The 14,393-nt window shown below is 42.9% G+C and overlaps 1 protein-coding gene across 6 annotated transcripts in view; it reads left to right on the forward strand.

Moving 5' to 3' along the window:
• The window catches only part of LOC123510766 (neuromodulin-like), a 151,232-nt gene extending 139,202 nt beyond the window's left edge, over nt 1–12,030 (forward strand). For all 6 annotated transcript variants that reach the window (XM_045266124.1, XM_045266127.1, XM_045266122.1 and 3 more), the window contains one exon: nt 6,762–12,030. In XM_045266124.1, coding sequence (XP_045122059.1) covers nt 6,762–6,866 — 105 coding nt within the window. In that variant the 3' untranslated portion in view covers nt 6,867–12,030. The remainder of the gene's footprint in view (nt 1–6,761) is intronic.
• The last annotated feature ends 2,363 nt before the right edge of the window (nt 12,031–14,393 follow it).

A 14,393-nucleotide genomic window follows, 5' to 3' on the forward strand; every position in this document is an offset into this window, starting at 1 on the left:
GAAAGACTTTTAAGAGCAGTGATAGACTTTTAAAAGCGAGTGATAGCAACTGTGTGTGTGTGTGTGTGTGTGTGTGTGTGTGTGTGTGTGTGTGTGTGTGTGTGTGTGTGTGTGCGTTGGGGGCGAGGGCTTTCGTGAGTTGGAGCGTAAAAAAGGAATATATAGGAAAAAAAATCTTCCACAGTCCCTCTTCGTAAAACTTGGTGTGACAACTTCCACTCGGCAAATATAACGAAAGACTGGACCTGCGTTGCCCTGCCTCTCCCTGCCGCACTCTGCCTCACCCTGCCTCACCCTGCCTCACCCTGCCTTGCCCTGCCTCACCCTGCCTCACCCTGCCTTACTCTGCCTCACCCTGCTTCACCCTGCCTCACCCTGCCTTACTCTGCCTCACCCTACCTCACCCTGCCGCACTCTGCCTCACCCTGCCTCACCCTGCCTCACCCTGCCCTGCCTCACCCTGCCTTGTCCTGCCTTACCCTGCTTCACCCTGCCTTACCCTGCCTCGCTCTCCTTGTCTCTTCCTTTGCCCATTCCCTCTCACTCTCTCACTTTTTTTCCTTTCTTTTCTTTTTGTTTCTGTTCTCTTTTCGTTCTCTTCTTTGCTTCTTTACCTCTTCTTCTTCATTTTCTTCTTTCTTACCCTTCTTTTATTCTTGTTTCTCTTCGTTTTCTCTTTTTTTTATTTTTGTTCTCTTCTCATCTTTTCTTTGCTTCTTATCGTTCTCTTCTTTATTTCTCTTTTCTTACATTTTTTTCTTGTTTCTCTTTTTCCTTCCTTTCTTTTATTTCATTTTCTCAATTTCTCTCTTTTTTCCATCTCTTTCTTGCTTGCTCCATCCATTTTTTTTCATTATTTCTACCTCTCCTCTTCCATTTTTCTTTATTTTATCTATTTTTCTTCATTTCCTACGCTTGCTCTCCTCCTCCTCCTCCTCCTCCTCTTCCTCTTCCTATTCCTCCTCCTCCTTTTTTCTTCTCATTTTTTTTTATCAAATCCCCGTTTATTTTCTCTCTTTTTCTTTGACTTTCTATGCATCCCTTGATTATTCTCCCTGCCCTCTTCTTCCCTCCTCTCCTCCTCCTCCTCCTCCTCCTCCTCCTCCTCCTCCTACTTCATTCCCATCCACTTTCCTCGCCTCAGTTCACCCTTTATTCTCTTCCCTCCTTCCGGTCCTCCTCCTCCTCCTCTCTCCTCCTCCTCCTCCTCCTCCTCCTCCTCCTCCTCCTCCTCCTCCTCCTCCTCCTCCTCCTCCCCAAGAACCAATAAGCACTCATGTGGGGATTGGGTCAGGTTTCCCCATTTCCTTCCTTCTGAACCCCAGGGAAGAGGAGGAGGAGGAGGAGGAGGAGGAGGAGGAGGAGGAGGAGGAGGAGGAGGAGGAGGAGTAGGAGTAGGAGGAGGAGATAAAAGGCAAGGGATTGATAGGTAGAAAAGCTTTTGTGTGCAGAGAGAGAGAGAGAGAGAGAGAGAGAGAGAGAGAGAGGAAGGTGACTCGGGAGGAAGATAAATAAGAGGAAAAAGAGGCAAAAAATGAGGTGAGGAAAAAATGTAAAAAATATTGTAAGAAAGAAAAGTGGACGACGGAAGAAGAGGAGGAGGAGGAGGAGGAGAAGGAGGAGGAGGAGGAGGAGAAGGAAGAGGAGAGTGGCGGTAATGAAGAGTGATGGAAGAGGAGATAAAAGGAAGGAGGAGTTAAAAGAAAGAGGAAGAGGACTTAAGAAGGACGAGAGGAGCTGAAAGAGTAAAGAAGAGAGAGAGAGAGAGAGAGAGAGAGAGAGAGAGAGAGAGAGAGAGAGAGAGAGAGAGAGAGAGGAATGGAGATGAGAAAGCAAAAGAAGGAAATTAGGAAAAGAAAAGAAAGGGAGAGATAAAGAGGGAGAAAATGAGATATAGAAAGAGAAAGAAGGAGATGGAGGAAGGGAGGAGGAAGGGAAGAGGAAGGGAGGAGGAAGGGAGGGGGAAGGACAGTTAAGAGAGGGGGAGAAGAAGAGGTGAGGAGGTAAAGGGTGCTGGTGAAATGACTCATTAACGACTATTATGGTGATTTAGGTGACGCAAGTGGTGTAATTGTAAGCTAACTTCCCCTTAACTCATTACTCTCTCTCTCTCTCTCTCTCTCTCTCTCTCTCTCTCTCTCTCTCTCTCTCTCTCTCTCTCTCTTTCCATATTTTTTTTCTATCTCTTCTTCTTTCTTTTCTGTTAATTTCCTCTTTCTCTTTGTCAACCTCTTCTCCTCTTTTCCCTCTTTTCTTTTCTTCCTTTTCTTCATCTCTCTCTCTCTCTCTCTCTCTCTCTCTCTCTCTCTCTCTCTCTCTCTCTCTCTCTCTCTCTCTCTCTCTCTCTCTCTCTCTCTTTCTTTACCACATATCTTTTTGTCTGTCTCTATCCATTTCTCTCTCTTTCCTCCTATTTCTATCCTTCCATTCTCTCTCTCTCTCTCTTTCTGCTTTCCCTATCTTCTCTTTCATATTTTCCTTTATCTCCTGTTTGGTTTTTTTTCTTTTTATTCTATCATCTTTCTCTGTCTTTGATCCTCCTCCTCCTCTTTATATTCCTCTCTCTCTCTCTCTCTCTCTCTCTCTCTCTCTCTCTCTCTCTCTCTCTCTCTCTCTCTCTCTCTCGTCCCCTCTCGATGTCCTTCAGTTAGATGGAGGAGGGAGGGAAGGAGGAAGGAAGGGAGGAATGGAGGGAAGGGAGGAAAGAGAGAAAGGAAAGTTTTGTCTATCAAGAGAAACGAATATTTTTTTTCCATCTCTCTCTCTCTCTCTCTCTCTCTCTCTCTCTCTCTCTCTCTCTCTCTCTCTCTCTCTCTCATTTTTGCCTTTTTTTCTTATTTTTTTCGCTTTTTCATATTAGCATAGGTAATGGTATAGTGTGTGTGTGTGTGTGTGTGTGTGTGTGTGTGTGTGTGTGTGTGTGAAGAAAAACCACATTCTTTTATTAAGCAATATATTTTTTTCTATTGTTTTTTTTTCATTTTTCTTTTATATTCCTTGATTGTTTTTGTGTTGTGTGTCTTTCTCGTCATATTTTTTTTTTTTTTTTTTTCTTCTCTTCATCGTTCACTTCTTTTTATTTCACTTTGTTTCTTCCTCCCTTCCACGAGTCTTTATAGCTTTTATTTCTTCTCTCTATATTCCTCCATTTTGCTTTTTCTTACCCTTTTTCTCTCTTTTTTTATCCAATCTCCACTATTCTCCATTATTCTCCATCACTCTGGCTTCCTCCATTACCTCCAACCTCCACCTCCACCACCACTTCCATCATTTTCCACATTTTTCTTACTCCTTCATCATTTTCGCTTCGCTCCACATCTGTTCTCCGTCATTTTACCTTCCATTCCAAGCGTACTTCCATATTTCAATTCATTTTTTTGCTTTTATATTCCCTTCTCTCCTTTCCTCTCTCATTCTTGTTACAATGTCACTTTTACACATTATTTTTCTCACTCCATCATTTCGCTTCGTATCACACTTGTTCTCCAGTATTTTTCCTTCCATTTCAAACATGCTTCCATATTTCAACGCTTCTGGGATTTCTATATCACTTCAAAATCTCTAACTCCTCGAAAATATTGAAGTCTCTCTTATAATGTATTGGTTTTCTGTGGTATTTATCGTTTTCTGTGACTCGTGACGTGTGTGGTTTTGTGGAGTAATGTGACGTAATACTTGAAGAGAGCGTAGGAGGAAGGCAGGGAGGTGAATATTTTAGTGTTTGAAGTAGATAGTGATGGTGGTGGTAGTAGTGGTGGGAGCAGTAATTGTTGTTGTTTTTTACTTCGTTTAATAGTAGTAGTAGTAGTAGTAGTAGTAAAAGGAGTAGTAATAGTAGGAGTAGTAGCAGTAGTAGTAGTAACAGTAGAAGAACAAGAACAAGAATAGCGTATTGGTAATGTTGGTGCTGATGGTGGTGGTGGTAATAATAGTAGTGCTGGTCGTGGTGATAGTGGTGGTGATGGTAGTGGCAGCTTGTAGTAATAGCAGCGTGTATTGGTAGTGGTGGCGCTGGTGGTAGTGGTGGTGGCGCTGGTGGTAGTGGTGGTGGCGCTGGTGGTGGTAATAGCTCGTGATGCCGGCTATTGTTAAGGCCACAGGTCACGGAAGCTGCAACAACACACTCCCCACTGCATTTCCTCTCCTTTCCCTCTCCCGCTCTCCCGCTCTCACCCTCCCTTCCACTTTACTCCCCTCGCTCTCATCTCCCTTCTTCCCCTCTCGCGCATTCTACTCTGCACCTCCCCCATCCTCGTCCCTCCCTCACTCTCCCTCTCTCTTCCTCTCTCCCTCTACCCCAGGCTGATGAAACGGAAATGTTGCGAGAGAAAGGACACTACAGCTTTACAGAGTGGTAGCAGTAGCAGTAGCAGTAGTAGTAGTGGTGGTAGCAATAGTAGTAGTGGTAGCAGTAGTAGTAGTAATATAACTCCAGCCATGTTAAAAAAAAAAGTTGAGTGTGTGAGTTTTGTATATTCATGAATTTGTTTATTTATTCGCGCTGGAAACTTCCGGAGGTGAAATTGCTTTCCTTCTAACTGTGTGTTTGTATGAAGCGAAACACTCACTCAGCGTTCCAAAGACATGGAAAAACTAACACAACAGCTACCACCGCCAAGACAGTAGTAGTAGTAGTAGTAATAGCAGCAGCAGTAGTAGTAGTAGTAGTAGTAGTAGTAGTAGTAGTAGTTGTAGTAGTTGTAGTTGTTGTTATTGTTTTTGTTGTTGTTGTTGTTCTTCTTCTTCTTCTTCTTATCGTTATTGTAGTTGTAGTAGTAACAGTAGTAGTAGTAGTAGTAGTAGTAGTAGTAATAGTAGTAGCATTAACAATACTATCTGAGAAACACATCATTTCTCCAACTAAAGCAAAATAAATAGATAAATAAATCAATAAATAAAAGCCTTAAATTCAACCCAAGTAACAACACATACTAACATTTTTCACTTTCTTCCATCTATCTCTTCATTTATTTTTCTTTTTTTAATATCATACACCTATAAATATTTGGCCGGGGTAACGAGAGTATGCTCAGTATTTACTACCGTGATTACCGCTATCGAGGACACACACACACACACACACACACACACACACACACACACACACACACACACACACACACACAGCAAGGGCGTGGCAGTAATTTCCACTCTCTTTCAATATTAACACTAAATTAAACCAAAAGTGTAATTTTCCTAAAGTTGTATCACCCTACCAATTTTTTTTTTTCTTTTCATTATTTCTCCATTTCATTTCTTTATTTTTCACTTGTCTTGGTGGCACTGATAACGTTGGAGAGACAATATGGAAGTACATGGGAGAAACGGAGAGAGCCAGGGAGAGGTAGATAGACAGTGTAAAAGAGAGGATGTAACTAAGATTCGCATTCATAAACCCTTTGTTCTCTCACCACGATTATATTTCAAGGCCACTGAGATTATTAGCGGGGTTTTCAAGAGTGTTTTTCCAGGTAATAACGTGCAAAATTTCATCAGTCTGCCTTTAGAACCGTAAAAATACCTTAAAAACTCGTGTAAATTTAAATGAAGCCTTTTCAAATTGTGAAGGTGAAGTAGAAAAGTGTTCGAGAATACAAGCCTAAGATAGAGAGAAATATACGAACCAAAACATACTAAATAGAACCACAGTAAGAGAGAGAAGTGAACTGAATAGAGATAAAAAAAATAACTGAGGGAGAAAGTGGATGAAGGAAAGATTATATATAAGACTGAAAGGAATATACGAAACGAAAACAACAAACATAACCGCAGTGAGAGAGAGAGAGAGAGAGAGAGAGAGAGAGAGAGAGAGAGAGAGAGAGAGAAAGAAAAAACAGAAAGAGAAAGAATTATTTCGATGGACACCTTGAAAGAGACAGACAGAGAAGAACACACGAAATAAACGAAATAAATAACAACCACAGTGACAAATGAACACCAACAATACAGACAGGAGATAAATTAGCAACGAAGGTCCTAGCAGTGTAAAAAAGAGTTGTAAAATCGTTGAAATAGACCACGGTTCCTGTACAAACGAGTAAACCATCTTGGAGGAACACTGAGCAGGGACACACACACACACACACACACACACACACACACACACACACACACACACACACACACACCTTTAAGAAGCTGTCACATAATAGAAACCCCGATGGAGAACAGGTCACGTTGGTCTGCTAATGGTGGTGGTGGTTGTGGTGGCCGCTGTTTTATTTCTATTGTGAGAGAGTAAGGATAATGTGGACTCTCTCTCTCTCTCTCTCTCTCTCTCTCTCTCTCTCTCTCTCTCTCTCTCTCTCTCTCTCTCTCTCTCTGGTAATACTTTTTTGGTACCAGAGAGAGAGAGAGAGAGAGAGAGAGAGAGAGAGAGGCTGCAGACTTAAGAATACAATATTCATACAATACTTTAGACCTATAAAGATAGAGCTCGTACGTGTGTGTGTGTGTGTGTGTGTGTGTGTGTGTGTGTGTGTGTGTGCTAAGAGGATGAGACTAAGCAGATCAGTAAGCTATCAGGCAGAGTTTCCATTATCCCTTTCTCTCGCTTGCCCTCACACGTACACTCACCTAACCATAACATAAACATAACCATAAACACACCACCAAAAATAGCCTCACAAACTATAAAGACGTTGGAGCCCTCTCTTACATCTCCTCTCCTTGCAATACCATTAGTTTTAACACCCCTCACTAGACAATCTCTTCCCACAGCGGGCTTCATGATGCTAAGTGTGTTGTTTCTTGCCTTTCAGGAGGAGGAGGAAGTGGACATTGATTTGACGGACCCAGAACTGAATAAAGCCGCCACGAAGATCCAGGCGACTTTCAGGGGACACAAACAACGTGCTAACCCTTGATTCCCTTAAATGTATCCCTTGTTTTGGCTGACGCCGCCACCACCATCACCGCCACCACTACTAGAGCGAGAGAGAGTGAGAATGGGATAGGGTGGGACTAGTGTGTGTTATCTAAATTTAGCTTCAATTTCATATCATTAAGGACTAATAGAGTGTCAGTGTCCGTGGTGGTGAGAATGGTGGTGACTGCGTGTGTGGCAGCTTAGGATGTGGTGGTGGTGGTAGTGGTGGTGGTGGTGGTGACAATGGGTGTGAGCGCAGGATACCTAAGTGAACTGGTGGAAGGATTAAAAGGGTTAGGCATGAGTGGATATTACTCGTCTCTTGGCTCGCTACCTCCACCATCCCCCTCCACCCCCACCACCGCCACCACCGCCGCCACCGCCACCAGTCACTACATCTTGCACTCCCCCCTTCCATTATTTTGTGGGGGGGTGATAAAAGAAAAAATTCCGTGCTCGTCAACTTATAGTCTTTTCAAAACGTGAACAAAACAATATCATAGTCCATAACTTTTCTTGTGGCTTTCTTACATGCAGTTTGCAAGATTAAAAATTATAAAAAAAATACGACAAAAAATATGAATATGTATACTAATTTAAATCTCCCACAGTTACTCAGCTTCTATCAGTGAGGTGACCGTTTTACTTGATGTTCTTTTGTTTCCCCATGCTATGAATGCTGGACTTTCCTCTTCAATATCATATCGTTTATATTCTACAGTTTTAAGTACTTAAACAAATTAAACAGCGTATGTACAACTTTAAGCTTGAAATGCGTACGTCTATTTAGAAAGGTTTCCTAGTTTAGCCATAAGAGAGAACAGATGTTATAGAAGAACAGAATGTTGTAAGGCAAGAAGGTCTACTTGAGTTATCAGTGAAGTGGATTAACATTATCATCTTGACTTCTTTCTCTAATCTCACGCCTGACTGACTAGTAATGGACTACATCAGAAAGCTCCATCTGGTGAAAAACCTAAACATTATTCCAGTGTCTGGTAGAATAATGTTATCTTGGCTTGAGTTTCTGTCTTGTTACCGCCACAGCCACACTTCTCTCCGCTCACTGTCGCCGCGATAAGACATAGATCAAAAGAAGTACATACTTATCAAACGGGATGGAAAAACATTCTGTTAAAATGTCTTGAGTAACAATTATTGCACTCATCATTAATCATCACAACAGCTTCAAGACAAAGAACTGTAATCTGAAACACTTCTGCTCAGCGCCTCCACTATGTTCAAAAAGCTCTAGTTGAAATGACTTGGGTTCTTGGAAGTTTTTTTTTATAGTTTTAATGACAGATGAACCAGATGTTGACATTATTAACAGGAGAAACACTCTTGAGAACCCGGCTTAACATTTAAATGATCTTTGAAAATAGTAGCGGTACGAGAGCAGAGCGTTTCAGAATACTGCCGAAGTGTCGCTATACAGTTCGTGAGTCAGCGGTGTTTTCCCTTGTGAATTGTGATATTTACTCTCGGATAGGCGGGAATGTTCTAGCGCTGGCTCGAATCTCGCTTCTAAGGGTGAGGCATTGGGGTCCCAACTCCCCACAATGACCTATCATTTTTCCGGCCACCGTGAGGGCAGCCACGCCAGCTGTACTTGAGGTGAGCTGGGAGAGGTTGAGTTTGATTTGGTTAGGTGAGTTTACTTGTCTAATCTAACGTAATGTAGTCTAACCATTTATGTGGCTCGCCAGGATAGGTTATTTTAAGTTAGTTTGCCAAATCTAATCAAACCTAACTTGAATTAAACTAATCAAACTTAACCTATGCTGAAGTAACGTAGCCTGACGTGGCCCATCTTGAGCACAGCTGACGTGTCTAATCTCCCGGTGATCCTTTCCATTGTTCTGTGAATGTCCAGTCAAGTCCCTTTGGAGTTTTTATCACGTTTTGTGGATCGACTTACTATGTGTTGGATCTCCACTGTCGTTGGGGAAAGGTGGAGAGCCGCCCCTACCCTCTCCCTGTGCCGCGGCAAGGGAAGGCAGGGCACGGGAGCCTCGCCACCGCCACGCCGCCACCACGCCATTAAAACTAACGCCCCCATCAGGCTAGCACGGGAGAGAAAATTCCGCTTGATATTGTTGGCGCAAACTTTAAAGTAGGATACGTAAAAATTTTTGCCGGCCCGTTATCACCGCGTGGCATCCTGTTCTCGTCAGCGTCCGTGGTGTGCGCTGGCTGGCTGGCTGGCTGGCTGGCTGCCTCCTCCTCGCCGCTCTTGTTGAAATTTTAACCACTTTAAACTAAATAATATACAGACTGTTGTTCATATTTTAAGATCAGAGTTCAGGATTATCGCTCGTTCACTGTTCTAACGTTAGCGTGTTTACCAAGTCGCCGCCGCAACGCCGAGGCCTCACCCAGCCGTCACCACATCCGACACAGCCTCCGTCACCACCGCTACGCCGCCCCGCCACCCGAACCCGTACTCCGGCAGTGTGTTTCTGCGAGGTCCCCGGAAAAAGTGACGTTATATTTCCATGCAAACTGTCCTCGTTGTCCTCGCTGTTCTCGTTGTCACAGGAGTATAAATAAAGGCAAGGAAAGGAGATGTCAGTGTTGCCATATTGGACAAGGAAGCTACGGTGTTTTTTTGTGCAAGGGAGAAGGGTCCGTTTGCATTTTGTCGCCGTACAGAAAATGTGAAAGTATATTGCAACGTTTAATTAATGTATAGATCGCCTCGTGACATGTAATTAGGCTCCGACGTTGGTTGTTTTAATCAAATATTAAATTATTGCATAAATTTACTCCGACAGACGAGGTAATGTTGGGCTCGCATTCTGACACACACACACATGGAAATTGCAACCTTTCTTGTATACACGATCATATACAATCAGGAAAATAAAATGAAAAAAAGAAAAAAGATACAACAGAATAACATTTGATGGTTCAAATCGCACCTTTTTCTAAGCAGTTCGTTTCGAAACATTTGAATCGCATTCTGAAACGCTTCATCTTGTCGAGACTAATCTTAACAGGAGGATATCACTAGTTTTCAATTAAGTTTTCATGGTTCTAATAATATCGTAGTAAGAATCCTTCACCATCAGTGAGGAAAAGGCTTAAAACACCATTGAAGATCTGACTAGCCATTTACGTAATCTCTTCGAAGCGTTTTAGAAGACAAGTCATGTCACACTGTCTGGGGTTCGTGGGTCGTGTGTCGGGATGTGAGGTGCTTGGTTCCGGAGCCAGTCAGTCACCGCCTCACTCGTGCAACAACTCACCCGTGCACCATTCACTGCCGTGGGTCCTCAGATCAGGGGGCCGTTCTTGACTTCCTGGGGGCTCTGTCAACTAAAAGTAAAGATTTGTTTTAGTAATATCCTCTTTGCCAGTCTTCATCCACACTTAAAGGGACATTCTTATCTTCCTATCGTCCCTTAACAGAATTATACGATTTGTTAAGAAGTAACCATTTATAACATTCCACTTTATTCATACTCGGCCAGACTCACAGGTGGCTCATTCGAAAGGGATATATTTTTAGTTCCTGAGGTTTTTAACTCGCTAAATGGGTGGCCTAGTAAAGAGAATTGCCCCTTTAAGTCCGCCTACATCCACCCGTGTGAGTCAGAGGCATTCCTGAACACCGGAGCCTCTGATCTTACCAAGCGAATGATCTAGTTTGGTTCTATCGTCCCTTTCGTCCCCAAGCTCTCCTATACTAAAGTGTTCCTGCTCTCAGTTCAAAAGCGTTATGTTGGGTCTTTTTAACATACAAAATAGGCTGAGGCTCTATTGACTTACAAAGAGGATGATTTGGTTCAGATTTACCTCCTCTTTCATCCTTTACCCTTTATCCCTACTCAGTTACTCAGTCAATTTGAGATTCTTTTATATACAAACAAGATTGAGGCTTTATTAACTTGCAAAGATGTGAGGAAATCTCGCCCCAGTGGCTACCTCCTCACCTCCCCCAGCCAATCTCCCTTCCTCCCCGCGGCCCGGCCCAGCGGCGACGTGACAGGCAGCTCTTCACTCCACTTTCTCTACTTGAGCAATAATCAATCGACATGTTGTATCGTCAACCTCTCGCTAGTTCACCGCTGTTTTCGTTCTTCGTGACGTTTGTGAACAGAGTGATGAAAGTATAAGTCAATGCAGAACATATAGTAGCGTCGCTTGGTGATTTATAATGTGTGAGCCTCGCCCGCCTCCTGCTTCCTCCTTCCTCCTCCTCTTGTCGCGTCTTTATTTATGTTAAACACCCACTCGTGTATCACAGTGGATTGCCAGGTTAATCAGATACGCCGAGATAAGAAAAACAACCATAAGTATTCACAGTAACAGTCCTTTAAAACTTTATAATATCAAAGATTCCTTTTTTTAAAGCTAGTGACTGTCGCGGGTTAGCTAAAAGACATAACATTGGCTTGGGAGTGTCACATCCTTTAAAACTTCAAAGCATCAAAGCTAATAGGATTTTAAACTCCAAGGATTATCTCTGGTTAGCTTGGCGTGAAACCTGTATGCAGTTAAAAGACAGAACATACTGGCCTTTACATCCCGGCGTAAAGTTAAGACCTAGGAAAGACACCTTATGGTAATTCAAGAGTATCAAATCCTGTATAACTTCATGATGTCAATGTCAAGGAGGATTATAATTGTTAGTAGTAATATGGAAAGATAAAACAGAGGCCACGTAATCAGTATTTGAACGTTCACGAGGCCAAGATCCCGCATGGAAATGGAGGGAGGGAGGCGGGACGGACGGCAAGGCAGTAGCGACAGCAAACTAAAAACAATCATCCTTTATTGTTGAAATGTCAGAATATTCATGCACTCGACATAGCAATTATTTCTTCCCCACCCCAGTTTTATTAAAGGGCTAAACTCCCCACCCTCTCCTCCTCCCCCTCCTCCTCTTCCTCCTCCTGCTCCTCCTCCTCTTCCCCCATTTGTTTTCCATCCCTGCATAAAACATTTTGAATTTTATGGTTGATGGTGAATTCATTGAATTATGGCTTTGGTGGTGTAAAGAGGCTTGCCCATTTATAACCATCCGCTAGCCGTTTTTCCTTCGCTGACTTTTGTGTGGTGTACTCTTGAATTTATCCATCTTTTTCCCCCCCAGGAGTAATTAATACTTGCCTGTATATGAAGTTAGAGTTCATGAATATATTCTTGGAACCCAATTCTGGTCTCTGATTTTATTCCTTTCCTTGGTGAGAAGCAGCGAGGTAACATGACTGACTGAGACTGGTGTGTGATCATTTATAAGATCTGCCTTGCCCCTGAACAGAATCAAGGCTGAAAGTATAGGGGTTTGAGGTAAGACTCGTGGAATTCAAAGGTTTTTGTGAAAAATCAGCTTAGTCTTCAAATTGAGCTACGGAATATTAGGTTGTATTAGATAAAAGAATTTAGATGTGTCAAGAGAGAGAAACACACACACACACACACACACACACACACACACACACACACACACACACACGGCCCGGTAGCTCAGTGGTTAGAGCGCTGGCTTCACAGGCCAGAGGACTGGGGGTTCGATTCCCCGGCCGGGTGGAGATATTTGGGTGTCTCCTTTCACGTGTAGCCCCTGTTCACCTAGCAGTGAGTAGGTACGGGATGTAAATCGAGGAGTTGTGACCTTGTTGTCCCGGTGTGTGGTGTGTGCCTGGTCTCAGGCCTATCCGAAGATCGGAAATAATGAGCTCTGAGCTCGTTCCGTAGGGTAACGTTTGATCAACAGATAAAACACACACACACACACACACACACCATCCACCACTCACATCACACACCACACAGCACACCTCACACCACACCACACCATACACACACACACACACACACACACACACACATCCACATCACGCACCATCCACATCACACACCACACTCCAACTACACCACACTCCACCCACATAACACACACTTCACACATATACACACACACACACACCACACACACACACACACACACACACACACACACACACACACACACACACCTCACCGCACCACACACCAGCCACACCTACGTGTCACCACGATACCCAGGTTCTAGGAATCTAGGTGGTCACACCAAAGATGCGCTTGGGTGGTGGTATTGGTTAAACACCAATTAAACACAGCTTTGTGACTGCTCGCGTCCGTTCACACACACACATACACACGACAGTTAAGCTTGTCAGAGTACAGGGTTAACACCACTACCACCACCAACACCACCATGTAACACCATGATATCCTACGCTCCCAGTTCTGCTAGCCTTTTCCGTGGCCCCATCAAGCTCGTCCCCCGTCCCGCCTCGACCCACGCAGCTAAGTAAACAATTTCACATCATGGATTTAATGCAATATCGATGGCTTTGCAGGTGTGTGTGATAATAGGTGGAGGATGTGGAGATGGATGGGAGAGGAGGAGTGTGAGAGTGAAGGGAGAGGAAAAAGATCGAGCTGCTGTGAAAAGGTACTTTGGCTCTATACCATCATTGTACTTCTTTTTATTGATTCAGTTGGCATTGTTTTGATATTTGGTTTGTTATTAGCAAAGTATGGCCAGTTCTAAGATATGATAATTTTGTTTCTCGAAAAAAATTATGCAAGTCACTTTATAAAATACACCTCTTTTAATTAGCATGCACAGGATGGTTTTGGTGTTTGATATAAGACTTAAAAAATATGGCAAATACGTTCCAAGTAATGATATCCAATAAAATTTTGTCTAACTATTGGTATTTTTTATTTTAGTATAGCAATGGTGCCGAATATGATCTTTTTTACTTTTTTACATAACAACGCATTTGTGTTTTCTTTATTTCGCTGGAAAGTAATATTTTTTCTATTCAGAAAATGAAATATAACATTGTCTGGTTGTCCTTTCTTTCTCGGTATTGTAATGTTTTTGTGATGCTGTTGGTCAGTATTACGGTCACTTAAGTGAATGCTACGCTGTTATTCTTGGACCCGATAGAGTTATTATATTTTGTGTCTTAATTAATTTTTTTGCCTTATCAGAAAATGTAGTACATATCAGTCTGGGCTGCTCCTTTCTTCTCGCGATTTTCAAAATGATTGGCGTTACGTAAATATCGTAAATATTCGATCTCAGACGAACACTCTCCTAACTTCTCTCACGCTCTGCAAATGGGTATTTAGCTAAACTCGCTTGTGATTCCAGACTCAGAGAGTGAAAGAAAGCCAAAATTAACCTCACAAATAGATAAGTAACCTTCGAAAATGAGTTAAATAAGGCGATAGTTATGTGACCGATAAGAGGTACGTCCCACCATGGCTTCATCGGACCCAAACACAGAATCGGTCCTTCCTCCTCCCAGTGTTTGTTTGTGTGTGTGTGTGTGTGTGTGTGTGTGTGTTTCACTGTTTGATCTGCTGCAATCTCTGACGAGACAGCTAGACGTTACCCTACGGAACGAGCTCAGAGCTCATTATTTCCGATCTTCGGATAGGCCTGAGACCAGGCACACACCACACACCGGGACAACAAAGTCACAATTCCTCGATTTACATCCCGTACCTACTCACT

The sequence above is a fragment of the Portunus trituberculatus genome, chromosome 30 (genome assembly GCF_017591435.1).
Source record: "Portunus trituberculatus isolate SZX2019 chromosome 30, ASM1759143v1, whole genome shotgun sequence".
NCBI classification, from domain to species: domain Eukaryota; kingdom Metazoa; phylum Arthropoda; class Malacostraca; order Decapoda; family Portunidae; genus Portunus; species Portunus trituberculatus.